A 27850-nucleotide genomic window follows, 5' to 3' on the forward strand; every position below is an offset into this window, starting at 1 on the left:
TCCCTTTGAATTTGATCCAATTTTATAAATTTAAAACTGAAACGATACCAAGACACGTTCCCTTGTGACAGACTTTTCTTGAAAACACACACATTCCATTTAATTTTCTAAAATGTACTTTCTATTATTTAATTTACATTTCAATTGATTCAAATACTGTAAATAAATGTCCATTACTTAGAATTTTTAAATTGAAATAAATAAGAATACAGAGACACATTCCTTTCTTGACAGCCTTTAATTTAAATTAAAGGTAATTTAAAGGTAATGATACATTTATGTAATTGAGTATACTGTACATAGAAGGTATAATTAAAAAAATCAGATGACATTATTTAATATTTTAGACTGTCAAATATTATAGTGAATAAAAAAAAAAAAAAAAAAAAATCTCAAAATAAGTAAGATTGTTAGAACAACAAAGTGAAATAGTGCAGAATATTGTCATAATGTTTTGCATGGCAACACGGGGCAGAGGGCTATGCTGCCCCGCACGGAGCCGAAAAAAAGACAAACCTGGTAGGAACAAATGTCCCGCAATTTTTTATTTATTTTTTGTATTTTTGTATGAGTCCTTGTCCTTAACAGCCGCTCAGCTACCTGAAGCCCATTCTGACGCACAGCGGCCCCCCGCTCGCCTCCACGCTGCCCGGCCACTGCGGACCCATGGCCAGCTGTCTGACCAGCCCGCGCACCTACGAGGTCAGTCAACAGCTACTTTCGAACACGCTCCACCAATCAGTAAAAAGACAATCCAAACCATCACAAAACCACAAATCCATTCATTAAAGAGTGAGAAAACAAATAATCCCCCTGATTCATCATAAGGACAACGACATAAAATCTAGGGGGTCACTTGTTGCTAGGCGGAAGTCGTAGGGCACAATCAAGTGTGCCCAACAAATTGGCATTTGTTATTCACAGTCACTTTATATTGTTTCCTTGGCAACTGGGGGCTGAGGACTCTGCTGCACCACACTGCAGAGAAAGGACAGGGTGGTCCGGTAGGAACAGGAAATGAGACACATTCAATAGTAACCCGTGACTATTTGCTTCAGTCTTCTGTTAGCTTATTAGCATTGTGGCTAAATTAGCACGCTAACATCACGCGACTGGAATTTGTGTACAAGATCATCTTGTTTATCATCACCAGACGTCACCATGACTTTGCAATGCCAGCAAACAGTGTTTTTTTTTTGTTTTTTTTTGTTTTTTTACATGCTCGCATAAAAAGGCGCTTTAGTGCGTCACAATGCAGCAACGTAGCAACAAAAGCACATTTGAGGCTAAATGCCATTTTCCTGGCGCCTCAGGAAGTCTCCCCTTGGGAATACTGAAGCTTTTTCACTCGGGAGAATCGGAACGTTGTGCGAATGTTCCCTCCTCCTGCCAGCAAACGCGTACAAAGGAGAAAATGGATGGTCAAGAAGCCTTTTTTTTTTTTCGTATTGCGTGGGCACAAAAGCCCTTTTTTTTTTCTGCATCTCTGCACTACATCAATGATGATCAGTATTCTAAGACACTACGCTTTGTGTTATGAAAATAGTTCTCCTCACAGAGTCCCACAAATTTGTGCTTCTGCTTCTGCGAAACTGTGTTTTTTTTCACAGTGGCCAAATTGCATGAATTTATACCCAGCAGTCTTATTTCCTTCATGTTTCCTGTGGTAAAAGTCCATTTGCGCGGTATTAAATCGTGTATATGTCGCCTGGGTGGGGCAACGGTGACATAAATGTGGCATCCCCCGCCTGTTTTCCAGCGCCCCGCGGCGCGCTATTGACCGTCCGCCGTCAATGACAGTGTGACGGCACACGCCGCAGTCGGAGGCAGGAAATGCCCGAATGAAAGTCGTCGGCCTTCGCGTGGCCTTCGGATGAACTTTCGCACGAAGTCGAACCAAAGTGTCGCTCAGTAGGGCCGAGACCTCTGCCAAGTCTGTGTGTTTGTCCAGCTGTTTGTTAGTTAGCAGGATTCTTCCTGAATAGAGGAGGATTTTTTTTTTTTTTAGGCTGAGGAAGCTTCCATCAGTATATTATATATCATTGCATATGTTATGGTATTCGCTTTTCTAAAAAGAACACAAAATAATGATGTTGCACCTTCCTAAAAAGAAGGCAAACTATTGGTTACCAAAAAAAAGAATCATCATTGGTGTTGCACTTTCCTTAAAAGAAAATAAGCTATGTTGCAATTTTCTGAAAAGAAGACAAACTATTGGTGTTGTTCATTCCCCTAAAAAGAAAAAGTATCGATTTTGCACTTTCCTAAAAAGACACTCTTCCGATTTTGTGCTTCAATTTGCACTTGCCCTGCTAAAAAGAAAAGATATTGGTGTTTTGTTTTTTTTACTGAAAAAAGAAGAAAATTCCTACTACTGGTGTTGCCCTTTCCTAAAAAGAAACTATCGGTATTGAATTTTCCGAAAAAGGAAAAATAATCATTGGTGTTCCACTTTCCTAGAAAGAAGACAAAGTATCAATGTTGCACAAACCTAAAAGAAGAAGAAGAAGAAACTTTTGGATTTTGCACTTTCCTAAAAAGAACACAATGTATCGATGTTACACTTTCTTAAAAAAAAAAAAACAAAAAAAAGAGAGGTCAAATCATTGGTGTTGCACTTTGCTAAAAGAAAGTCGCACTATCTGTGTTTCCTTTTCCTTCAAGCAAATAATTGCCTTTGGTGTTTTTGCTGTTAAATCCCATCCCACGTTCACGTTGCACTCTGGATCTCCTTTTCCAGTACCAGGAGGAACTGAGGGACGCAGACCGCGACGACAGCGACCTGTCCTTCACCTTCGGCGACGTTGCCATCGCTACCAACGGGCTGTCCGGCGGCAACGCCAAAGGCTGCGTCGGCGGCAGCGGGTCCGAGGAGGCTCTGGAGCGCGAGCTGGACTCCCGAGACCGGGAGTTGCTGAGCCGAGGCACGCGCTTGGTGTTCCCCAGTGAGGATCACATTTGAGACACGCTTGCAACTTCCTGGATCCCTTTTTGTTTTGCTCCAATCGGGCTCAATCGAGCGTTATTAACGTTTATTACCTCTGACCAAGGACGTGTGTTTCCATCATCAGTGTTGAGGTCGTCTTTTTTTTTTTGTAACCCCCTGGATATGTTTTTTGTTCAACGAGGCCAAATATGACTTGACGCAGGCTCATAATTGAACAACTTCAACGATGATCATTAACATTTCTTACTTCCTTGGTGGAGGTAATAAATGTCAATATCTTTTCATTATGAGGGTTGAGTGTGGCTTTTTTGCTGTACGTTTGCAACTTCCTGGGAACTTTGTTTTGTTCAAGAGGGCCAAATTTAGTACGACAGTAGAATAATGCAGCAAATTTAACGCCATTTCCTTTTATTACCTCCAACAAAAACAAGTCTTTTCATCATTACCGTTAGGGTTGTCAGTTTTTTTGTTTTGTTTGTTTGTTTACAATTTCCTTGATACAATTGTTTTTTGTTGTTGTTTTTTTTTTGTGTGTTTTTTTTTTTTTTGTCCAATGGGGCCAAATTTGACACGATTTAAGCCAATGATTCAGCAGATGTAATATTATTACTATTTACATTTATTACCGCGGCCAAGGAGCTAGTATTTCTGGGTATTTTATTTTATTTTTTTTAAATATTTTTCTTTAATGAGGCCAAATATAACATGACATGGGTCTGTAATTTAGCAACTTCAAAGGTTATTATAATTAACATTTATTACCTCCACCTAGGAGCTAGTCTTTTCATCATCCGCATTGAGTTATATTTTGTTGTTGTTGTTGTTGTTGTTTTTTTTTTTAACCCGTCTTCCTGAATACTTCATGTTAATCGAATGGGGCCAAATATGAGTTAAGTTTGTAATTTAGAAACGTCAACAATTATTGATTGATTTTTTTTTCAAAATTATTGTTATTATTATTTGTTTTTTGGGTCGTTTGCAATTTCCTGCAAATTGTTTTTGTCCAATGTGGCCAAATGTGACGTCACTTAAGCCAAAAGTTGAGCAAATGAAAGATTATTGGCATTTATTACTGCCATCAAGGAGCTGACGTTTTCCATCATCAGCGTTGGGTTCATCTTGTTTATTTGTTTGTGTTTTGTTTGCATCTTCTTGGATACTTTTCTGTTGACTGACACGGCCAAATATGACGACATATGTCTGTAATTTATATGTAATGGTTTCATTCATTTTATCATGTTTTTTTTTTTTTTTTTCTTAAAGTTTTTTATTTTTTATTTGATTTGATGGGAATGGACTGTGCTGAAGTGGAAACTTTACGGGCAAATGCAATCCATTCTGGGCCGATTTGATTCATTTTCAGTGGAAGTAGAACTAGTCTGTGAACATTCGTAACTGTTATACAATTGTAAACGGAGAGGTTTACCACTGTGTAATTAAACTAAAACAGAGTACGACGACTGGTTTGGAATAGACACAATGGAGCGGAGCGATACTGCCACCTAAAGGCTTGTTATAGGTATTGCTGTAATGAATACGTGTTAGTGTAGCATTTCAACCCTTCTGCACTTCGATCATGTGTAACGCTGCCGGGGTGCCGGACTTTAAAGGTTTGACCGTGTACAAAAATCATCCTCATCTGGAGCAATTCGCAATCAATAGTTAGGTAATAACATGACGACAACATTTAAATCAAGATAGGAATTTGCGCCGATCGCTACAGCTTTGTTTTGCTGATTGAAGTTGTCAGGAACAAGTTTTGCTCTGACCAACCAATCAGAGGAGGGCAAACAGGCTAACATAATGTTGGGCCAGCGAGCCATCTGATCGGTTAAATCACTTTTTTCAGACCAAGTACCACCTAAATAAAAAAATACTCAAGAGTGCCACAATCATGACCAAAATGAAAATACAGTAGCATAGAAGGCCTAAGTGTTCATCAAAAGCCGAGACGGCGGTTTTATTCATAAAAAGTGTATTTAATACACTTTTTGTAAGCCACTGTAACTTTACACATGATTTAGAATTTAGGTTGTAAATGCGCGATAGCGCTTCTGCTAGCGTTTAGCGTGATTCTACCCAAAGCTGTTGTGTTTTGTTGCCTGGCTGGGGGTTTGTTTTGCATGCGAACAGCACAAGGGAAGGGGGGTGGGGGAGGGGGGCGGCCCTCCCAGATGTCTCCGTAGGCGCACCAGCAGCTGCAGCGGGGTCCAGAGAACCGGAGTAAATATGGAAAAGCACCACAATCATCCGCTTTGTTACGTCCCATGACCGTTTTAACAATAGCAGCTGTGTCCCCCCCGCTTTTTGAGCCTTGGCTGAGGTCGCACGTCTCCAAAAGCGTACGGACGTGGATATTTGTCACATATTCCAGTGTAATACATCAAAATATTTGCATGCAATCACATTTGCAGGGCAGGAAAATAAATGGTGTCGATATGTGAGGCAGCTCCAGCCAATCGGAAGCCAGAAGAAAGTCATTTCCGGAAAGGACGTCAAAACCACAATAGGGAAGAGGGCATCATGCATTTAGATTGAAGCGCAGTTGCTCCTTAATTATCGAATTATTTCGGTTAATTTGGTTACTTAGGATAAGATGCCATGTACGACAAAAAAAAAAAGAGAATGGTAAATGATTGGACAAAAACATAATCAATATTTATCATAACACATATTTCTTATTATAACTATTAGCTAAAATAATGACAAGACTATAAAATAATCTTCCTTTAGAAAAAAAATACGAAAATAATATCGTTAAAATTTACAAATAAAAAATATACATTGTACAAATAATTGTTCCAAAACATTTCCCCCCCCCCACCAAAAAGTTATCTTATTGTATTACAAAAGCTAATTTTAGTTGCACTGCGCTTTTAATTGTTGGCCACACTAAAAACATTTGATGGCAATAGAAAAAAAGTACTTTAAAATAATTTATGTTCAGCTTGTTGTTGTTCACAAGCCTTATTATTACAGAGGAACTATTTACCCCCCCCGAATTTGAAGTATTTGGCTTACAAAGGGCAACAGGCAGCAGCAGACTTGTGGAAAAATCCATTTTCCAAAACAATCATTTTCTGACGTAAAAGGCCAAATGTGGACAATGGCCTCAAGTTTTTAATTAGTCATCTCCTCCCATAAATAATCCCCATTAATACATGCTCGACAAAATTGATTTGATCACCCCGAGAGGAAATATGGCTGTGCACTAACATGACTTTTTGTCGCAAAAGAGCGCGGGGGGCCTGAAAGTGACGAAGATGCCCGTTACGTAATGCGATGTCATTTGTGGCGGTGGGCAGTGGGGGGGAGCGCTTGACGCCACGCAGGACCGTCACGCTCGCTCCGCACGCGCGCCGTGCAAAACATTTTCCCGACCGGCGGCAAAGTGACCGCTGTGCTGCAGATGATTCACTGTAACGGTCTTTTGAGGACAAGGGCCACATTCAAGGGGGAAAAAAAATATAGAAATAAGCGTATACTTTTTGACACTCGTTTTAACCTCAAAGTGTTTTGATTGCATTTGCTTTCTTAGTTTGCGGCGTAAACATCATAAAAACCACAGAGCGGTCGAAAGGGTGGAAAAACAATCCATTTTTGGTTTACTCTGAAAATATTTGGGTGTGATATTAAAAGAAAAGACGAAGAAACCACCCTTTTTTTCTGCAAACGTATTGGGACACGTGACTGACCGGGTCGACCTGCGATCACAAATGTGGAATGTCGATGTGCATTTTCAGATGTGCGTTTTTCCAGCGAAAAAGACATTTAGAGGTGTAACCGACACGAAAACCAAAGAGTTTGGAAACCGAGCACTTTTGCTCAAGATGGAAAACATACGTGCAAATTTTGTTTTGGGCTCGAAACGGTGATTAAGGAGAAGGGAATGAGTGAATAATTCTGAACACAGCTTCTGTGTGACCACCACATAGTAGTGGACTTTTTAGTCAACTACAGGGGATATAAAAAGTCTACACACCCCTGTTCAAATGCTAATTATTTTGTGATATATATATATATATATATATATATATATACGAACGACTGCGTTTAAATTCCTTATTAAGAGCCAATCTTGCAATTAGATAAATTCTTGGTTGAATCGCATTCATTCCTATGAAATCCCTTCATATATATATATATATATATATATATATAAAAGATATGACCAAGATAAAAACTTTTTTTTTTTTTTTTTTTTGTTCATATCACAAAAACCTGACACTTGAACAGGGGTGTGTAGACGTTTTATATCTACTCTACTGTATGTAGTCCACTATATGAAAATTCCTATACAGTATAGTGATTAAGGCCAAATATTCCTTATCTGGAAAATGCAACATAATGACATTATTGTCTCTATTCCAATGGTAGAAGAGCAAATAGCAATCACACAACATTGTATTTGTTTTCACTAGCTCTTTATTGAGGTCAATTTAAATAGTCAAAAAGTTATTCACGTCGTTTAAGTATGACAAAAAAAATAAATAAATCAAACTTCTGAAATTGATCATCAAAACACCCATAATCTGGATGCAGGTCGATGTTTAGATCACCAAAAAACTCATATAAAAGTTTTTTTTGTTGTTGTAAATAATCAGTACTAGGATTGCAAAGGGGTGGAAAATGTTCGGTAAGTATCCAGAAAGGTTCTGGTCAATTTCCATGGGAAGTCAAATCGGGGAATTTTGGAAATAATCCAAATTATAAACTCTCCAGATGAATTTATTAGGAATTAATTGGGAATTGAGGGTAATTTAATGGAACTTTATGATATCCGGCATCACATTCGTTCTAAATAGCAGTGGTAGGCTATATTAAATCAGCTAACGTTTATATTGTACGATATTCACATTTCACTTTAGCTTCTCTCATGAAGGGTGAAATCATCTCAAATTTTGGACATTCTCCATGCACGCCTTCCTCCTGGCTCGCACTGACTGCGCCGTGTGGAAGAATAATCACCACAAAATCCGGCCATAAAGCGCTTAATCCGCGATATTTAAAAAATAATAAGAAGAAAATAAAAAAGCGAAGCAAAAAGGGAACGACTGCGTTTAAATTCCTTATTAAGAGCCAATCTTGCAATTCGATAAATTCTTGGTTGAATCGCATTCATTCCTATGAAATCCCTTCAATTCACATGGTTCTAACTTTTTAAACATTTTGCAACCCTAATCTGTACCATGTGTAAGAAAAAAAAAAAAAAAAAAAAAGTCTCTCCATAAGATGTCATTGGGAGGATAGAGTGGGGGGGGAAAAAAAAAAAAAAAAAAAAAGTCCCGCCCATGTGAGTGTTTTGTCAGTGTGGTGCTGCTGCAGCTGTCCAGATTCCTCAGGGGCGAGAGGGCCTGGAATGAGGAGGGGGGAGGGAGCCCACTTCCTCACCCAGGCCTCCCAAAGCACACACACACGTACAGTAGTGGCCTTGAACTTTTCAGTTAGCGGCCGTTAGCCGATCCACTTAGCCCAGTCACGCCAAGGTGAGGCTCCGACCTGTCGGTGCCAACTTTTTTTTTTTTTTTTTTTATGGGGATTTAAAGTCAGAGTATGGGGCGGGGGGGATTAGTGCGACTATAAATGGGCACTGACGTGTCGAGCAGCCTCCTGGCCGCCGCTCGACAGGTAAGACTGCTAAGAGGCTCCCCGGTCTTTCTTACCCACTTTTTTTTTAATGCCTTCTTCTTACTCCTGCTCTTCGGACACGGCCGTTCCCAGTCGGCCACGTTCCAGCTGTTGTTCCGTCTTTTGCCCTGAGCCTTGGCTTGCAGGCCCCTGGAAGACAGACACAAGAGAGTCGCGAGGATCAGAATCAGAATCAGAATCACAATCAGAATCATCTTTATTGGCCAAGTATGTCCAAAAAAACACACAAGGAATTTGTCTCCGGTAATTGGAGCCCCTCTAGTACGACAACAGACAATCAATTGATTGTTGAATGTCTGATGAAAAATGACAAAGGAAGCTTCAAGTGTGAACATAGGGTCATTCATACTATGAATACAAATAACCTTTTTTTTTTTTTTTTTGGAAGAACATCAAACACAATCCTCAATACATTGGAATTTTTTTTTAAAAATCTGAATTTAACAGCCAAGTCTAGTAAAGTCAATGTTGTTTTTTACAGCGGCAACAGGGAGATAGAGAGAGAAAACACAGTAGACGGGAGAACAATGGGCACAACAACAGCCGCATCAACAACAGTCACGTTCCCATGACGATTGCAAAAATTACGATACCGCTCCACTCCCAGCACCAGCGTCCCCGACCTCACCACATATGTAACGTGTAAATAAATTAACAAAAATATCCCTAGTACAGCTTGGGACTTAACTAAAGCTGAGTGTCAGTTTGAGCGGAGGCGATAGGGCAAGGGGCTCCCCAGCCGCCATCTCCCCCAGGACGATAACGGCGTGCACGAAGCCCTGCTTTCTTCAAGGCTCTGCGTGTCAAAAGCTGGCGGTGACACGCCGGTAACCCGGGGGAGGCCTATAGCCTGTCACGGTCAGGCGCGGACAATGAAGCCCCTTCTCCAGGGCGCGGACGCGAGGGCCGGCGCGACTCCCTCAGCCGGGCGCGGCGCCCGCCCCAGCCCGGCCGTGCCAGCCCCGCAACAATGAGGCCTTTATTGGAGAAGGACGGCGCAAAATAGCCACCAGAGAAAAGCACTTGGGTGGATTGCATTCGTGTCCAGTACATTTCATCTGGCTCGGCCTTTCACAGTCTACTTTCTTCATTTCGTAGCTTTTCTTTTGGCTGCACTGCTTCCACTACGTGTATGTGGATTTTTTTTTCGTCCAATCAGACTTGAGCCTCTATGTGTTGTCATGCCGATCTAATCTGCCCAGGGCCTTCACAATCAGTAGTAACCCATCCATCCATCCATCCATTTTCTGAGCCGCTTCTCCTCACTAGGGTCGCGGGCGTGCTGGAGCCTATCCCAGCTGTCATCGGGCAGGAGGCGGGGTACACCCTGAACCGGCTGCCAGCCAATCGCAGGGCACATACAAACAACACATTATCGCACTCACATTCACACCTACGGGCAATTTAGAGTCTCCAATGAATGCATGTTTTTGGGATGTGGGAGGAAACCGGAGTGCCCGGAGAAAACCCACGCAGGCACGGGGAGAACATGCAAACTCCACACAGGCGGGGCCGGGGATTGAACCCGGGTCCTCAGAACTGTGAGGCTGACGCTCTGACCAGTCGTCCACTGTGCCGCCCAGTAGTAACCCGTGTACATTAAATAATATCAGCAACGAGACCGTTTTTTTGTTTGTTTTTGTTTTTTTAACCAATCAGATTTCAAATTCAGCCTCACAGGTCCAGCTAGCTGGCTCAGAATCACGTCAACATTGTTTCGTCTTCCGATTGGTTGGTCTGAGCAAAACCTGGTACAGCCAAGTCCGACTAGCAAAACACTTCTGTAGCTATCTGCAAACATTAATAATACATATACATTTCGGGTGAGTGTGACATATTTTATTGGGATGTCCGATACCACTTTTTTTCCCGAGTGATAGCAGTACTCACTGATACCGCGTACCAATGCTACTAGTACTTTCGAGACATAAAATGTCAATACCACAAAATACCGCAAAACATCTCATACAAATGGATTAATAAAGTTTTCATCCATTTAAAGCCACTACTATTTTTTCTTAATCGTAATCCACATGTTTATAAACACATCAAAATGCTTAATCCGTCTTGATCATTTAAATGCTACCCCCCGGCTATTCCATCTCCCTACTGCGCATGTGTTGACTTGATTCAGGAAGAAGGTCACAAAACAAAACGACAAACTTGTTGGTGCGCAATCGCAAAAGGATGGATGAAGAGTGACTACACAGCAGCCGTCCTACCCGTACGCTCTTCCTCATGTGGTTTTGTCAGCGGCGTGTTTGGGGTACCCGAGCTGCCTCATGACCTCACTGCAGTAGGCTTCCACCTGGTCGATCTGCTCCACGCTGAGCCTCTCCCTCCAGGCGTAGATGGCCTCCTTGGCGTCCCGCGACGAGATGAGGAAGGGCCGGTCCGACGAGTAGCCGCGGCCGTGGGTCATGTTGAGCGCGAAGCTCTCCAGCGCCGGCGACGTGGACAGGTTGGAGAAGAGGTAGAGCTTCTGCAACTCCTCGGCCGGGTGCAGCACCAGGTCCTCGTAACGGACGCGGCGGTAGCTGCGGCGCACCCAGGGCGGCGCGTTGGTCACCAGCATCATGTCGCCCAGCCAGTTGTCGCAGATGAGCTCCATGGCGCCGGACACGTAGCTCTCGGCGCGGTTCACACGGGCGTTGGGCACCAGCAGACGCTTGTACTTGTCGTTGTGCTTCTTGCTGCGCAGCACCTGGGTTGCGCCACACACATTTGCAATTTTCAAACCTGAACACGTTTGAATCAAAAAGATCCCCCTTGGGAGTGAAATGTAACAGTAAAATTGCCAATGACCATAACATTGATAGGGGTTTGAAATATTAAATTTTTTTTTTTACACTTGCGTGAAAGCGAATTATTTCACTCTGAGCTGTGGCTAATTTCTTCTTACACAGATATGCATGTTAAAAAAATGTTTGTCTCTCATTGTTTTTCCCAGATTGATTCTTAAAAAAAATGTAATTTGAGACACAAGATTGGGCTACAGAATGATTGTTTTTTTGTTTTGTTTTTCTTTTCACAGATACGTTTTGTTATGTACTACTGTCAAGTCATATTGGCTGTTTTCATAAATATGACCCCCCAAGAAATAAGAATTGCAAACTCTTCATTTAAACACACATGTGTACAGAAACAGTGAATTGTGCAAATGGTAGAATGAAAAAAACCAAACATCACCTGGATGCTCTCCTTCACCAGGGCCTGCTTGGACTTGAGCCGGGAGTTGTGCACGGCTCGCGGGTCTCGGAAGAGCTGCACGATGTGCAAGTTGACGGCCGGGTCCTTCATGAGGGGCACGAGGGTGCTGAGGTCCAGAACGCGCACGCCCTTGATGACCACCACCGGGTACTTCTTGCACTCCCGCTCCAGCTCGCGGATGTCCCGCTTGGGGCACTTGGCGCAGCGGTCCTCCTGCACCAGGCCGACGCGGTGGCGCTGGTGGGCGTCGCACAGCGGCTCGGAGCACACCACCTTGTTCATCTTCCAGCCGAAGATGAAGGCGGTGGTGAGGTTCTGCGAGCCGGCGTACAGCTTGAGCACGGAGAAGTCGCAGCGGAACAGCGCGCTCAACATGTCGCGCACGGCGCCCTGCAGGCTGCCCGCGTCGCCCGGGTACAGGGCCTGCCAGATGTGCCACATGGGCTCGTACAGGTAGAACACGTCCGGGTGCTGGTTGAACAGCTCGCCCAGGAACGACGAGCCGGTCCTCCAGGTGGCGTGCAGGTAGATGTGAGTGCGCGGCGGCTCCGTGCCGTTGGCGCCGTCCACTTTGTACCCGTGCTCCCACAGCAGCGCCACGGCGTTCTTCAGATCCGAGCACCGCGACTGCTGCTGCCGCTGCCGCTGCTGCTGCAGGAGCCCGTGCTTGGCTCGCTGCACCGAGCGCTCCCCGAAATCCAACACATACGGGACGACGAGCAGCAAACCCGTGTAGGCGAGGATGACAATCAAGTATTTCTTTTGGAGCCTCCTCTTCATCTCTGCGCTCGCTCAACTTGTGCGTGCGACTGGTTGCGGACGGATTTCCAGGGGGGTGTGGCCAATGGCTTAGAGGCGGGGCGAGTTGTTGCGAGACGAGGGCGGGGTCTGTTGGGTGCGCGTACTTGCTCGGTGACGTCACTGTCACCACTGTTGGAAATGTATGGAATGTAGAGCGATGCATTATTTGTCAACACGGGGGCATCCCATCCCACTATCATAAACTGTGACCCCCGTATTCTGAGCTGTGTTTGTGTGTGCGCGCGTTTTATAGACTACAGTATTTGTTTCCAGAGAGGGGCAGGATGTAGTTTTTGGGGTGGAAAATAGAGCAAGGTCACCGTCACACATTCGCACATGTCCAGATTAAGGTGAGAGGATGAGGAGGACGGAGTTTTGTCAGGAACACCCCCCCCCCCCCCGGCCCCCCGCCCTCACTTCGACGCCCCTGAACGATGTTATTGTGATGAAAAATATTGAAATACTTGAGGAAACATTTATATTCATCCGATTAAAAATATTACATTCGTTGTTACAGGTGCCTGTTTGTTTTCCAAATCTATAAATGTGCGTGTGAATGTGTTAATGAGAGGCATTAACTTTGTGCACTTTGTAGGATGTCCATTTATGAAACTCGATCCATTAGTTTACGGGCATTTATGCCACATTTAATATGGCGGTCGCGCTTACGTATCGCAGCAATGGGCCAACGCAGTCAAGCTGGGTCTCTGTGTACATGATGTCTATGGTAAAAAAATAAAATTAAATAAAAAATAAAATTTAAAAAATCACATTAAAAACGATTTGAACACAAATTCAAACGGCAGACAACCAAATACTAATCTGTGGTATTAGTTTGTAGTAAGGCCGGTTGTTTATTAAAGAGAAATGAAAGAGGGTCTACTTCCTTTTTTGTGTTGTCATCGCGCGGTGCATTGTGGGAATGTGTGATAAAACCCCACGGATGTCGCTTAAAGGTTTTATTACGTTTCAGCTTTTCTTGTCCCTTCATACCCCTTAAAAAAGAGACATTACATTTATTTTTTTTTAGAAATAAAGTTGATACATGTATTTTGGATCCGCGCATGCGGACACCGCATCTGAAAGCTAACAGCGCCTCGGAAGATGTTGCTAAGTTAACACCAAAGCTCCCCCGGCCACAGACACAGATGGCGTTTTCCAAAACATACCGCCGCTTGGATTAGTTATTTAGCCAATAATCTCGATATTGTAGTCTACCTGGCGGAGAGCTCGCCACATGTGACGACGAGCTAAGCCTATGGCTCACTGGAGCACCTTCGAGATGGAAACGGAGAGGGAGACGAAGGAGCTGATTAGGTGGATGAGCGGACTGGATGACGAGGAGGAACACAACTTCCAGCTGGCACTCAAATTCGCATGGTCCAATTTCAGGTAAGATGACCTGGTTCACCTCCTATCTCGATAAGTCAACCTATTTTGTAACGCTTGGAGACGCCTCCTCCTGTGCTCCTCTTGTTAGTGGGGTCCCCCAAGGATCAATTCTAGACGCCCTCCTATTCACCATATAAGCTCTGTAAACAAATTTAGAGACCTTTGAAAAAGTATTCGTTTATTAATCTTGCAGTGGTCGCTTGTGATTTTATTTTGTTCACTGATGTGATGTGAAGCATCTTATAACTATGTTTAGAAAGGTTTAAATTTATTTGATAACAAGTTATTATTTGTTTATAAGCCCTCTAGCCCAGCTCAGGCGCTAACAGACAGGCGATGCTAAGATGACTTTGCCTGTGTGTGTTTTTTCCCCTCTCAGGTTCCATCATTTCCTGGATGTGGACAGCCACAAAGTGCAGCGTAGCATCAGTGGGTAAGTGTGTATCTTGGTTTGAATTTTAACTCGCATTTGACTTTTGAGGCAGATTTGCTGTTCTTTGTTTATCATAATACTTTTTTTTTTCATGTGATGTGAATCATCGTTATGGTTTGAACTCCAAGTTTCCTCTGACTTTTGAGACTGATTTTACCAGAAAATGTTGGTTGAAAGGTGGTTGACTGGTTAGCACTTCTGCCTCACAGTTCTGAGGACACGGGCTCAAATCCGGCCTCGCCTGTGTGGCGTTTGCATGTTCTCCTCGTGCCTACGTGGGTTTTCTCCGGGTACTCCGGTTTCCTCCCGCATCCCAAAAACATGCTTGGTAGGTTAATTGAAGAATGGTCCATAAGTGTGAATGTGAGTGCGAATGGTTGTTTGTTTTATATGTGCCCTGCAATTGGCTGGCGACCAGGTCCGGGTGCACCCCGCCTCTCGCCCTAAGATAACTGGGATAGGCTCCAGCATGCCCGCAAGCCTAGTGAGGAGAAGTGGTACGGAAAATGGATGGATGGATGTGGTTTTTTTTTTTCTTCTTCTTTCAAACAGAATCTACGAAAAGCTCATGGTCCACTCGGAAATGAGTAAGGCCGAAAGCTGGATGAGGCTGACTGATGAGTTCCTCAACTCGCCCCTAGCTAATACCAATGGAACAAAGGTACATACCCTGGGCCACAATCTACTAAAATCGCTGCCATTTGTAACAATTGCCTGTGCTTTTACAGACTGACGTACACTACAGCATACTGTCACTGCTACTGTTCTTATCGGGCTCACCGTCCAACACAAACTTTACCGAGAGACCCCGGGTAAAGGAGGCTGGTGAGTTCTACACACAAAATAATATGCTTTGTTGAACATATTGATGTTTAAATGTACCATGTTTAATTTTCTGGAGTTGTGTGTTCTTTTTGTTTGCGTCGCTGCTTCTTGACAGCAGAGAGTGAGAACAGCTTCTAAGGAATACTTTGAAAAGTGTGTTGTAATTTGTTTGTTTGTTTGCTTTTAATGTCACTTTTATTCTTTTTGTTCTCTGTTGTTTCACTTCTGTGCTGTCCTCTCGACTTGAAAATGAAGGCTTGACTTCACTGATTTTTCGAGATTTGAACAAAGGTTTGCAATGTTGTTTGTGTGTGTATGGGTGAGTGTTAAAACCATTAAATAATTTTTTGATTTGTCCTTTATATATCTCAGATTTTCATCTATTGAGGGTGGGTCTGGATCCCATCTTCCGCGATGAACGGGGATCCACTATTTCCTTTGATGTCCATTTATGATAATAATAATAAAAATGTTATTCCTTCCCACAGAACCAGAGGACAACTTTGACTGGGCGAAATATCTACTGGAGGGTGAAGACATAGACAATGGGCCATATTCTGATACTCCTGTAAGTGTAAACTCTAGCAGTACTGACTTTGCTTTTTCTTTGGCTTTTTTTTTTTTTTTTTGTTTTTTTTGTTTTTTCTTTTTTGGTCATGGCACCACAGAAGGGTACCAGTGATGGCGAAGGGGAAAAGTTTGATGAAAAATGGAAACCATTCGGCATTAGAAAACAATGTGCCGACATTACCGTACGTGGTGGTCGACCTCTTTTATTTTTTATTTTTTTTATTTTTTTTAACTTGGCTGTACGGTTAATTAAAGATTTTATGATGGAATCAGTTTGACTCAGGAATGGAGGAATTCACTTAACCTCTTTTTCTCCGTGGGACGACCAGGAGTGGTCCGAGGAGGAGAGCGAGGGCGAGGGCGGCCATCAGCCACTCAGCAGGGAGGACTCCGGGATCCAGTTGGACAAAACCCCGCAGGAGGACAAAGACCACGCCGGCAAGACGGTTTCGGTCCCGTGGACAGGTTGGAAACAATCGTTGTACAGTGCTCCTTTGATTTATGAATTGAATATGTTCCGTGACCAAGCGGAAACACAGTTTAATTGTATATCAAATCAATATTCCGCAATTGAAATAAATTGAAATTTATCAATGCGTTCCAGCTCCCAAAAACGACCACAATTTTTTGATGTTTTGAATGAAGAAAAACAGCACTGTATGGTCTAAAAACGTAACAGAGCTTCCCACTGTCGATCAAAATCCTTCAATAATTTCTTTTCTTTTTCTGTTTTGTTGCAGTGGGAGAACCCGATGCCCGAGCCTGGCTTGAGCAACACGTGGTGACTCCGTACTGGGTGCCGCACGCCCCCCGATTCACCCACAGCCTCCATTTACACTCCAACCTGCTCAATGTCTGGTAAGACCCCGTGCCCAAGTGTGAAGCCGCTGACGTTATGGAGGTTTCTACTCATTTTGTGACACAATACACGTTAATCGGGAAAATTGACCTTTTAATTCCATTGGTACCTTCACTTAGGATTTTGTTCTGTGACCAAACTCATAAATCAATTTACCCGTATAACAAACCAATTTCAGTTCCATACCCTCAAAGAACATTTTTGAATGTGTTTTTATTAATTAACAACAACAACAAAAAAGCAAAGCACATTATGACTTGGTTGATTTATTTATTTACAGCAGCCCCCACAACGAGGCACGTTTTTATCGCATTTACAGCACTTCAGTTTGGTTTTTTTTCCACGGTCCTTAACAAAAACTTCTAAAAAACACATAATATATTGAGAGATAGCAAGAGCTATGGATAGCACAAATATTGTACAACAAGTATAAAAAAAAAAACACTAACACCTGTAATAACACAAAAAAAAGGGCTAAGTCTTGACCCATGGGTTGTTTTGATAAAAGCGTAGCACAGACATGTTAAGATGACACTCTGGAACTGTTGAAATATGTGTGAAGTGCTTATGACCCGTTTTCCTCCGCAGGGATCAGCACTTGTACAACACCGATCCGCTGTATCTGCCCGAAGAAAAAGCCTTCGTCACCGAGACCCAAGTCATCCGGGAAACACTGTGGTGAGCTGCTTGATCACATCTGTAGCTTTGGACACTGCATTTGTAGGTTAACAAATACACATTTACCACTGTTGGTTTCTTTGATTATAACCCAGTGTCTTAAAAAAAAAGTCAATTACGCTGTGCAACAGCAATAGTTATTCCTTAATTGCATGTATGATATGTTATGAACTCTTTTGTGTCCCAGGCTTCTCTCCGGGGTGAAAAAACACTTCATATTCCAGCATCACGATGGAAAAGTGTCAGTCAGGAATAACGTGGTGGTCACTCATCTCACCAGTGTAAGAAAACACAATTTTATCCATAACAGATCATATACGGTATCATATACACTGGTACTTTGACTTATGAGTGCCCCAATTTAGGAGGTTTTTTTTTTGGAGTCAAAATATGACTTGCGGGTGAGTTTCAGACATTGCGCCGCTCGAGTAAAGTGACGGAAAAAAGGAGAGCCACACTCACCGATGCATATTGAACGGGAAAAACAGTCATACACGCAAATACCAAATGAAAACACTCGCAAGGAGCATGGAGCGGACATTTTAAGCCCGTGGGAAATGGTCAATAGGAGCTGGATTCAGCGACTGGGCCATGCTCCCCTTAAAGGCACATCAACACATTAATGTAATACTGTGTGTGTGTGTGTGACTTCCGACTCGTTTACACTTCATAAAACCATTTTATTTCTTCACATTCTCTTATGTTTTTATTGTTTTCATATTTATATTTTACAATACAGAGGTATTTTTTCACACATTTGGGCATATCAATAGGGAAAATTCATGTGATGATGAGGTACAACGACTTGTAGCCGTTAGTCAAGTTAGCACTGTATATTAACGCCCTCTTCTTCCACTCTGCCGCAGAACTGCCTGCGCTCCGTACTGGAGCACGTAGCCGCGTACGGGCAGGCGGTGTTCCGGCTGCAGAGGTTCATTGACGAGGTGACGGGTCACAGTCCGGACCTCGGCCCCGCCGGTTCCAAAAGGGGCTCCGAGCCTCCGTTCAGGACCTACCAGGCCTTTGTGTGGGCGCTCAACAAGTACTTCACCAGCTTCAAGGAGGAGCTGACCGCCATCGAGAGAGTGCTCGTGTGCAAAGGCAAGTGAAATTGAATGTGGGGGATACCGTACGTTCTGGAACAGCCCCTGAAAATCTGCAGTATAGACAGACAAGGGATGTCCTGATCATACTTTTTGCAGTATTGGTCGATACTGTCGCTTTTGCTAACCTGGCGGTCTTTGAACTCCCACGATACCGCTATGCAACCTATTTGGCACATACTGTTCCCTTCTGTGATCTGTGCAACTTTGCAAATTTAGTGTAGTCTGTATTGTATTTCTGCTTGCTCTGACTGTCAGCAGTATAAGCAAAATGTTTCCACATCTCACTCTGTACCTCTTTTTTCCTTGAACAAGCTGCGGACAAGCTCAAATATTTGTGACCAATTCAAACTCACACCTATGTCCACAGTTTTGTGGACATAGGTGCCACCCACTACAGAGCGCTGTGGCTGCAGAGCAGACGCACAGGAATCTGCATGAAGCCAGCCAAAAAAAAAAAAAAAGCCGATCTTTTTCAACCAGTACTGATGAGCTGAAAAATCACAAGATCGGCCCTGACTTCCAATCATGTGATTCAGATCGGTTTTCAAATAGTTTTAACCTTCCCACAAAATGTTCAACCAAACCATTTAATTCTGTCTAATGAATGTTCGCTAGCTTAATGCTGAGCTATAATGCAAAATGCCATAGATGGGCTATCAGAAACTACCATAGTGATATAGTGGGCGTGTACTGTATGTCGCTACACGATAATTTTGTAGTATCAGCTTTACATATGCAAGGTGGTCCTCCTGCAGACGAGACCGTGACCCTGTCCGCCGTGCTTGAGCGTCTCAACCCGCACCTCACGCAGATCAAAGTGCTGCACAGGGTCTTTTGCACCGGCGTCGCTGAGGTGCCCGCCGAGACCCCCAACGTGGTGCGGGCCTCCCACCTGCTCAACACGCTCTACAAGGCTATCATCGAGTATGACAGCGTCGGGGAAGCTTCCGAGCAAACAGTGATTTATTTTTTATTTTTTTGCATCTCTGGGACACGAATACACAAAATACACATTTTGTTGTGGGTGTTTGTAAAGTTTCCCGCCTTCCTCTATTAGGTGGCCTTACTGTTTTCATTGTGGACCGAGACCGTGCGACCATATTTGGAGATAGTGGACGAATGGATCGTCCACGGCCACTTGTTCGACCCCGCCAAAGAGTTCATCATCCAAAGGAACAAGGACGTGGCGGTGAACCACAGGGACTTCTGGCACGCCACCTACACGCTTTACAGCATCTCCGAGACGGTGGAGAGCGAGATGAGCGACGCGGCCAGCGGCAGCTCCGGAGGGGACGGCGGCGGAGGAAACCGGCAGCTCACCATGGTGTCCTTCCTCAAGCCTGTCCTCAAGCAGATCATCATGGCCGGCAAGTCCATGCAGCTCCTCAAGAACCTGGACCGCAAAGAAGACGCCCAGCAGCCGTCTGAGAGATCCCCTAGAGGTCACTGTTGTTTTTTTTTGTTTTTTTGTTTTTTTTGTTTGTTTTTCTTCAAGAAGTCGGCCATCTCACTCAGTGAGAAAAGGCTGCTTTAAACGAAAATATACAGCTTCATGTTAAATTTAGCTCAAGGGCTTTTAAGAGGCCCTGACACGTCTGCTAAATTTAGTCTTAGTTTTTTAAATGTAGTCTCAGTTTCACAGATTGACATGAAATTTGGCGGACGTCTATCATGTCAAGACGCATGAAAAGCAAAGTAAAAATCGGCTGACGTGTTGATCATGACAGGTCAGGGATCCGTGATCGGAATTGAACAGGAAGTCAGCCATTTTGGTTTGAATCGTTCATTCTCACTGATAAAAGTGTGTTTTGCGATGCAGATGCAGAGCGTAAGAGTCTACACAGCCTGTTCCTGCAGTCGGTGCAGTCGCGTCTCCGCAGCCAGGACGCGTCTCCCTCCGGCGTCGCGACGGAGCAGCAGGCCACCGGGAGGAGCCTGATCCGGATGCAGTCGGTCATCGCGCAGCATCTGGAGATCGACGATCTCCACGACCCGCTGCTGGCCATCAACTTCGCCAGGTGAGCACTCTACACTCACTTTACAGTGTTCCCCCGTTTTTTTTTTTTTTCCAAGGTTGTTACAGCATACAGGCACTTCCTACTTATGAACGTTGACCTTACGCATCTTCAGCACATTCGTCTTGTCTGTTTTTATCGCGGCTATACCGCACGATAAATGGGGGTTCATTGTGTTAGGAACACCTCATGTGGATTGAATTTATGGAAGCCGTTGGTGTGTTTTTTTTTTTTTTTTTTTTTGAGTCAGGCTGTACTTGGAGCAGAGCGACTTCCACGAGTGCTTCTCTCGGGACGACTTCACCGTGGACCGCTCGTCACAGTCGGTCACCTGCCAGACGTTCGAGCTCACGCTGCGCTCCTGCCTCTACCCGCACATCCAGCGGCGCTACGTCGAGTGCTGCGGGAACCTCATGAGGACCTTGAAAAAAGACTACAAGTAAGTCGGCGAGCAACGTCGCACACTGGAACCTCTAAAGAGCTTTTTCGTATAGGAAATAATGGAAATAAATCCAATATGGAGTCAAACAGTGGCCAAGCGAAGGCCGTATTCAAGTAACATTTGAACTAGGGATGCACCAGTATCGGTATCTGTGCAAATACTGTACGTCTGTACAGTATCCTCCGATACTATGACAATAATACCATTTCATCAGCTTGAAATTTACCTTCTGGGTAGGAGTCATGTCAGCGGTGTGGAGTTTTATTTTATAACTAGCAAGTAGCAGTCTTGACAATACCACCCTCTTTATTTTGGAGTCAACACACAGGAGTAACATTGACATCCCCTCATGTGTCTATCCACCAGACTCGATGAGAGCCGGCTCATGATTGAACCTGATATTAATGAAGCTTCCAATGTGTCTAATGCAACTGTTGCACATTGGAGCAATGTCCAAAACAGGAGACGGCAAATCATTTCCGACAGAAGAAACCGGATCAGCTCCTCAAAGCTGAGACGCTTGCTTCCTCAATGCCAATCTTAACTATAGATCAGTTGTCGGAATACATATATTATTTTTGTTTTGTTTTACATAGTTTAATTTTATACAATATTGTGTTGTGTGTTTTGCAGTGATTCTTTTGTTTCACTTTAAAATTGTTTAATAGAAAAAAGTTAAAAGATTTTTTTTTTTTTTGTATTTTATTCTATTGTAGAACAAAGTAGAGTGAATAAATAAAGGCATATTTTTCATAATGAATATAATGCAAAAAGATTGCATGCTTTTTTTTAAAAATTAGTATGCAGAATTATATTATTTGTGCATAATAAAATAATGTAATTAACAAAAAAAGGGAGCTGAAAGTCTTTTTAATGAGCCGATCCGAAAGTGCCCATTCTCTAAAAAGAATCGGAATTCCCCATCACTATCTTCTTCACCTCTTACAAGTATTTCTTCTTCATCTCTCATCAACTGTATGTACTCATTTTACACAGTGCCCCCTAGTGTTCAGACTGTGGAACCACAACAAGTGACTTGTGTTACAGGCTACATTTAAAATGCTACTTGTAAGATCCAAAAAAAAAAAAAAAAAAAAAAAGGAACTTTGTTAGCCATCTTGAAAACGAAGTTGACCTGTGAATTTTCCGCTTCAGGACGGAGTAGTGGGAGTGGGGATGATGCCTGCGTTTAGGGGTAATTTGCAATGCTGTGACACGGGTGTGAAGTTTTAATATTCCTCTCACGACACTCAGTTCTCCTGCCCGTAATTTTTCCGTGGACTCGTTTTCCTGGAAAAAGAAACATGCAGAATGAATCATCATCATCATCATCTTCTTCAGGTTGATAGAGTATCTGCAGGCCATGAGGAATTACTTCCTGCTGGAGGCCGGCGACACCATGTACGACTTCTACACAGCCATCTTTGACAAGGTGCGCGAGAAGGAGAGCTGGCAGCAGCCGTCCTTCCTCAACGGCCAGCTGCAGGAAGCTGTCGGACAGCGCCGCCCGGAGGACAGTAGCAGGTACGGCGTTTGCCTTTCTCTGTTTGAATGTGTAGTGTTCTGTCAATAATCCACGTCTTTCTACCTTCATAAGATTGTCGATCTTCTTGGAGACAATTGACCCCGGCCGCAAGAAACACCCCGTCAATAATCTGGAAGTACTGACCCTCAGTTACAAGGTACGTTTTTCTTATTAGCCACGGACTGTTTAAATAACGGTTTGGAGGTCAGAAGGAGCTACATTGTGTCTTTGTTTGATCTAGAGAAAGCCTATGACAGAGTACCCAGAGAGGAACTGTGGTACTGCATGCGGAAATCTGGAGTGGCAGAGAAGCATGTTAGAATAATACAGGTACGAGGGCAGCAGAACAGTGGTGAAGTGTGACAGAGGAATTTAAGGTGGATGTGGGACTGCATCAGGGATCAGCCCTGAGTCCCTTCTTGTTTGCAGTGGTGATGGATAGGTTGTCAGAGGAGGCTAGACTGGAATCCCCGTGGACCGCGATGTTTGCAGATGACATTGTGATCTGCAGTGAAAGCAGGAAGCAGGTGGAGGAACTGTTAGAAAGATAGAGGCATGCACTGGAAAGGGGAGGGATGAAATACTTGGGGTCAACCGTCCAGAGCAATGGTGAGTGTGGTCAGGAAGTGACGAAGCAGGTTGGAATGGGTGGAGGAAGGTGTCAGGTGTGTTATGTGACAGAAGAGTCTCCGCTAGCTGCAGTAATATTAACTGCTTTTTGCAGAGGATAAAGGAAATATGCATGTGAGTATCTTGGGGAAAAAAAACGTAAATTGGGTCATTCGTAAATCAAGGTACCACTGGAACAAAATTCAGGCATGTGCAGGAGGCGACTATCAAGGAAGCTGTACATTTGGTAGCTTGGTGCCAGTCAACAAATGATCAAAACACAAATTAATCCAAATTTGTTCTTTTTTTTTTCTCTCCCCCCTCCCCCCACAGGTTCCGTGGCCTGTAGACATTGTCATCAGCTCCGAGTGCCAAAAAATTTACAATCAAGTGTTTCTGCTGTTGCTTCAAATCAAATGGGCCAAGTACAGCTTGGACACACTTCGATTCAGCGGTACTTTTCGTCTTTCCCTCCATCATACTCAACTGCTCCGAACTATAATCACAGTAACCAATGCCTGTGTTGAAATGATCAGAGTTTGCAGATTTCACAGAGAAACTGGAGGGGGCGCCGGCTGACGATGCCAAGCAGAAGGAACGACCGGTCAAGCAGCAGATTCACCGCATGTGTCTGCTGCGTGTCAAACTCATGCACTTTGTCAACAGCCTTCACAACTACATCATGACCAGGGTGAGACCAACTTCAACACCTAATCACACGCCCTCGTTATACACTGGTACTTTTCATTACGAGTGCCCCAACTTACCAGTTTTTCCAGTTATGAGCCGTCGCCCGGCTGTTTTTTTTTTTTTTTTTTGACACAAAATTTCAGTCACGACCGAGCTTCAGATACGTTGCAATTAAGGTACTATAATGCCCTCACATGTGGGGAAAGGAGAAACCTGGACTGCTGTTTATCGAATGGGACACACAGTCAAACACAATTACTAAATAAAAACACCCACAAGGAGCTGCTGTCGGCCACAACTCACACCCAGACGCTCACACGCAGACAAGTTTGCTTGTTACAACCCGACTCCAGCTCATGATGTCACTCGCTAGAACACGCCCCTTAAAGGAACACATCCAACACGCGAATACTACAATGCGTACAGTAATTTCACTTTATAAAACGTGTTTATTTCTTTCAATTTGTTTCCTCTCGCTCAGATACTGCACAGCACCGGACTGGAGTTCCAGCATCAAGTGCAGGAAGCAAAGGACCTGGACCAGCTGATCAAGATCCATTACCGATACCTAGCGACCATTCATGACCGCTGTTTATTGAGGGAGAAGGTAAATAATAGAGCTCTAACGGTTCATGTATTCAGATTTAGATTTTTCAGTACGGTATACAGAGTTCCCACTTATAATAGGTAAGGGACAGTAAGTGTAATTGCCTCGCGCTCTAGCCAAATGTCTACTCTGTAAACAAATACAGTGCAGCTGAGCCTCTGGCGAGTGGACATGATGGCTTGTGATGTGCTTTTTGGTAGTACGTGAAACTTACCTGGTTTGCAACTGAAATGATCACTTAATAATGATCTTGTCTGCAACTACTGTTTTGCTTTCCTAAAAAGAAGACAAACTCTTGATGTTACACACTTGAAAAGAAAAATGGTTGATGACTACAGACGACAAGGGATCGATGTTACACTTTCCCAAAAAGCAAAACAATTGGTGTTGCACTTTCCTAAAAAGAAAACAAACTAGTACAATTGCACTGTCCTAAAAATAATACCACTTCTGTTTAATTTTCCCAAAAGGAAGACAACTGTTGATATTGCACTTTCCTGAGAAGAAAATGAGTGGTGACGTTGCACTTTCCTAAAAAGTAGACAAAAGATCAGTGTCGCATGTTTTCAAAAGGAAGACAAACTAGTAATATTGCAGTTTCAAAAAAATTAGCATAATTTCTGTTGCATTTTGCCCAAAGAAAAAGAAGACAAACTTCTGATTCAGACAACTTTATTTATTGATGTTGCACTTACCTTAAAAAGAAGACAAACTAGTAATGTTGCAGTTTCTTAAGAAGAAAAAAAGTTTAGGCTTTTTTTTTTGCTATTCATTTTTCATTTTATTGTACTAATTAATTTTAGTTGTGTATTTGTTCATTTACTGTTAGCAGTTTTTTCCTGCGATTTGTTATTTTACTGTAATGTGTACGAATGTGAACACAACTGTGACATCAGCCATTTTTTCCTTCCGTCCCTCCCTCCTCCCTCAGGTCAGTTTTGTGAAGGAAGCCATCATGAAGGTGCTCAACCTGGTCCTCATTTTCTCGGACCGATGGCAAGCTGGATTTGGAGCCTGGAAGTAAGAGCGTGTGTCGAAACGTGTAACCTCATCAATCCTTAATGAGTATTTTTGATTTTTTTTTTTTTTTTTTCCCCATAGGGTTGAGTCCATTGCCAAAATGGAGTCGGATTTCAAAAACTGTCACATGTTCCTGGTGACCATCCTCAACAAGGCTGTGTGTCGCGGCTCCTTCCCTCATTGTAAGTACAATTTAATTGCAATTGTAATATTTTATGCACAGGCGAGATGTGTTTTTTTTATTTTTTTTTATTGCTGCTTTTGTTCACAGTGGAGTCGCTCGCCCTCTCGTTGATGGCGGGCTTCGAGCAGTGCTGACAGGGGAGCCGCAGTCCAACAATGTGCTTTATGAGCACTATACGTCATGTGACTGTACATATTGAAGCAAGACTTGTTTGTAAATGTCTTACTACCAGCTGTCAATGTGACTGTTAATAATGTGTGTTTGTTCTATGAAGCACAATAAATTCGAGCTGTCATTTTAATGGGCCTGTTTTATTGGCTTCGATAATGCGACATTCTTCAGCATTTGCACTGAATGATGTGCAATTTGTCATGCATCCTTCGGTCATTTAACGAAAGCGGGGTAATTGAGAAAACCGTGAATGTGTGACGTGTCAGTCGAAAACAAGCTCTTACGTGAGCTAAATTGCTTCCAAGGAAGACGAAACGCTAGCTGTAATTTACATTTCAACAGCTAACAGGGAAAAAACGGAATTGTTGCAATTTCTGCAGATTTGTTAAAAAAGAAAAACGGAACTATCACACAGCCCTAAGTATTCCAACTCTTTGCTGAGTATTTAATAGAAGCACCCTTTTGAGCTAATACAGCCATGAGTCTTTTTGGGAATGATGTTTTTTACACCTTGGATTTGGGGATCACCTGCCATTCCTCCTTGCAGATCCTCTCCAGTTCTGTCAGGTTGGATGGTGTATGTTGGTGGGCAGCCATTTTCAGGTCTTTCCAGAGTTGCTCAATTGGGTTTAAGTCAGGGCTCTGGCTGGGCCATTCAAGAACAGTCACGGAGTTGTTCTGAAGCCACTCCTTTGGTATTTTTGCTGTGTGCTTAGGGTCATTGTCTTTTTTGAAGGTGAACCTTCGCCCAAGTCTGAGGTTTTGGAGAAGGTTTTCGTCCAGGTTATCCTTACTTGTACTTTGCCGCATTCATCTTTCCTTCGATCGCAACCAGTCTCCCTGTCCCTGCAGCTGAAACACCGCCGCCCCACAGCATGATGCTGCCACCGCCATGCTTCACTTCTGGGACTCTGATGAGCAGTGCCTGGTTTTCTCCACACTTGCCACTTAGAATTAAGGCCAACAATTTCTATCTTGGTCTCATCAGACCACAGAATCTTATTTCTCACCATCTTGGAGTCCTTCAGGTGTTTTTGTAGCAAACTCCATGCGAGCTGTCATGTGTCTTGCACAGAGGAGAGGCTTCCGTCAGGCCACTCTGCCATAAAGCCCCGACTGGTGGAGGGCCTCAATGATGGTTGACTTTCTACAACTTTCTCCCATCTCCTGACTGCATCTCTGGAGCTCAGCCACAGTGATCTTTGGGTTCTTCTTTACCTCGGTCACCAAGGCTCTTCTCCCCCGATTGCCCAGTTTGGCCGGACGGCCAGTTCTAGGAAGGGTTCCGGTCGTCCCAAACGTTTTCCATTTCAAGATTATGGAGGCCGCTGTGTTCTTGGGAACCTTAAGTGCAGCAGAATTTTTCTTTAACGTTGGCCAGATCTGTGCCTTGCCACAGTTCAGTCTCTGAGCTCTTCAGGCAGTTCCTTTGAACTCTTGATTCTCATTTGCTCTGACATGGACTGTGAGCTGTGAGGTCCTACATAGACAGGTGTGTGGCTTTCCTAATCAAGTCCAATCAGTACCTTCAAACACAGCTGGACTCCAATGAAGGTGTAGAACCATCTCCAGGATGATCAGAAGAAATTGACAGCACCCGAGTTAAATATGAGTGTCCAAGCAAAGCATCTGAATCAACAATTCCATTTTTTTCTGTCAATATGGGGTGCTGTGTGTACATTAATGTAGGAAAAAATTAACTTAAATGATTTTAGCAAATGGCTGCAATATATTAAAAAGAGTGAAAAATGTAAGGGGGTCTGAATAATTTACGTACCCACTGTATCTGTATGTCTGTAGAATACTGGCCTGGCACGGTGTTAGACTGGTTAGCACATCTGCATCACAGTTCTGAGCACCTGGGATCAAATCCCGGCCCCGGGGAGGCCGGGGAAGGGGGGCTTAGCAGGGATTAATGGTGTTTCTATGCATTTCAATGGGGAAACCATTATCAGATGGGCGCGTTTTGAGTTACGAGCGTGTTCACGCAAGGCATTGCACTCGTATCTAAAGGCGGCCCACTGTACATTCCTTTGGCTTCACCTTTCCGGGCTGGTGGGCGGAGTCGCTCCTCCTCTGCTCCGCTCTGTCTCTGGTTTTCGCTTCCTGTTGAGTTT

At 43.5% G+C, this 27850-nt stretch overlaps 3 protein-coding genes across 7 annotated transcripts in view; 2 read left to right on the plus strand and 1 right to left on the minus strand.

The window, feature by feature from the left end:
• slc9a7 (solute carrier family 9 member 7) overlaps positions 1–5046 on the plus strand; it is a 22645-nt gene extending 17599 nt beyond the window's left edge. The window contains exons 16-17 of one of the 2 annotated variants that reach the window (XM_061682804.1): positions 597–702; positions 2741–5046. In XM_061682804.1, coding sequence (XP_061538788.1) covers positions 597–702; positions 2741–2962 — 328 coding nt within the window. In that variant the 3' untranslated portion in view covers positions 2963–5046. The remainder of the gene's footprint in view (positions 1–596; positions 703–2740) is intronic. The other variant, XM_061682803.1, reaches the window with a different exon arrangement.
• On the minus strand, positions 3130–12627 carry chst7 (carbohydrate (N-acetylglucosamine 6-O) sulfotransferase 7). The gene is made up of 3 exons (XM_061682802.1): positions 11786–12627; positions 10819–11300; positions 3130–8725 (listed from the first exon to the last, which is right to left on the minus strand). The coding sequence occupies exons 1-2, from the start codon at positions 12584–12586 to the stop codon at positions 10833–10835; spliced, it is 1269 nt and encodes a 422-aa protein (XP_061538786.1). The 5' UTR covers positions 12587–12627; the 3' UTR covers positions 3130–8725; positions 10819–10832.
• Positions 12628–13526: 899 nt separating this feature from the next.
• Positions 13527–25845, plus strand: tubgcp5 (tubulin gamma complex component 5). 4 transcript variants are annotated; one of them, XM_061684460.1, is made up of 22 exons: positions 13527–13999; positions 14379–14432; positions 14985–15093; positions 15161–15257; positions 15746–15825; positions 16157–16292; positions 16568–16685; positions 17275–17364; positions 17552–17645; positions 18231–18465; positions 19226–19428; positions 19528–19912; positions 20290–20488; positions 20736–20924; positions 22269–22451; positions 22525–22609; positions 23395–23515; positions 23598–23752; positions 24233–24358; positions 25290–25378; positions 25460–25560; positions 25650–25845. In XM_061684460.1, exons 1-22 carry the CDS (start codon positions 13866–13868, stop codon positions 25694–25696), a joined length of 3030 nt encoding a protein of 1009 aa, XP_061540444.1. In that variant the 5' UTR covers positions 13527–13865; the 3' UTR covers positions 25697–25845. The 4 variants fall into 4 exon arrangements, with proteins under 4 accessions (XP_061540444.1, XP_061540447.1, XP_061540445.1 ...); XM_061684461.1 differs by having other exon boundaries at positions 13954–13999; positions 14379–14760; XM_061684462.1 differs by lacking the exon at positions 13527–13999 and adding an exon at positions 14642–14760.
• Positions 25846–27850: the final 2005 nt, after the last annotated feature.

Source organism: Phycodurus eques, chromosome 8 (assembly GCF_024500275.1).
Source record: "Phycodurus eques isolate BA_2022a chromosome 8, UOR_Pequ_1.1, whole genome shotgun sequence".
Taxonomy (NCBI): domain Eukaryota; kingdom Metazoa; phylum Chordata; class Actinopteri; order Syngnathiformes; family Syngnathidae; genus Phycodurus; species Phycodurus eques.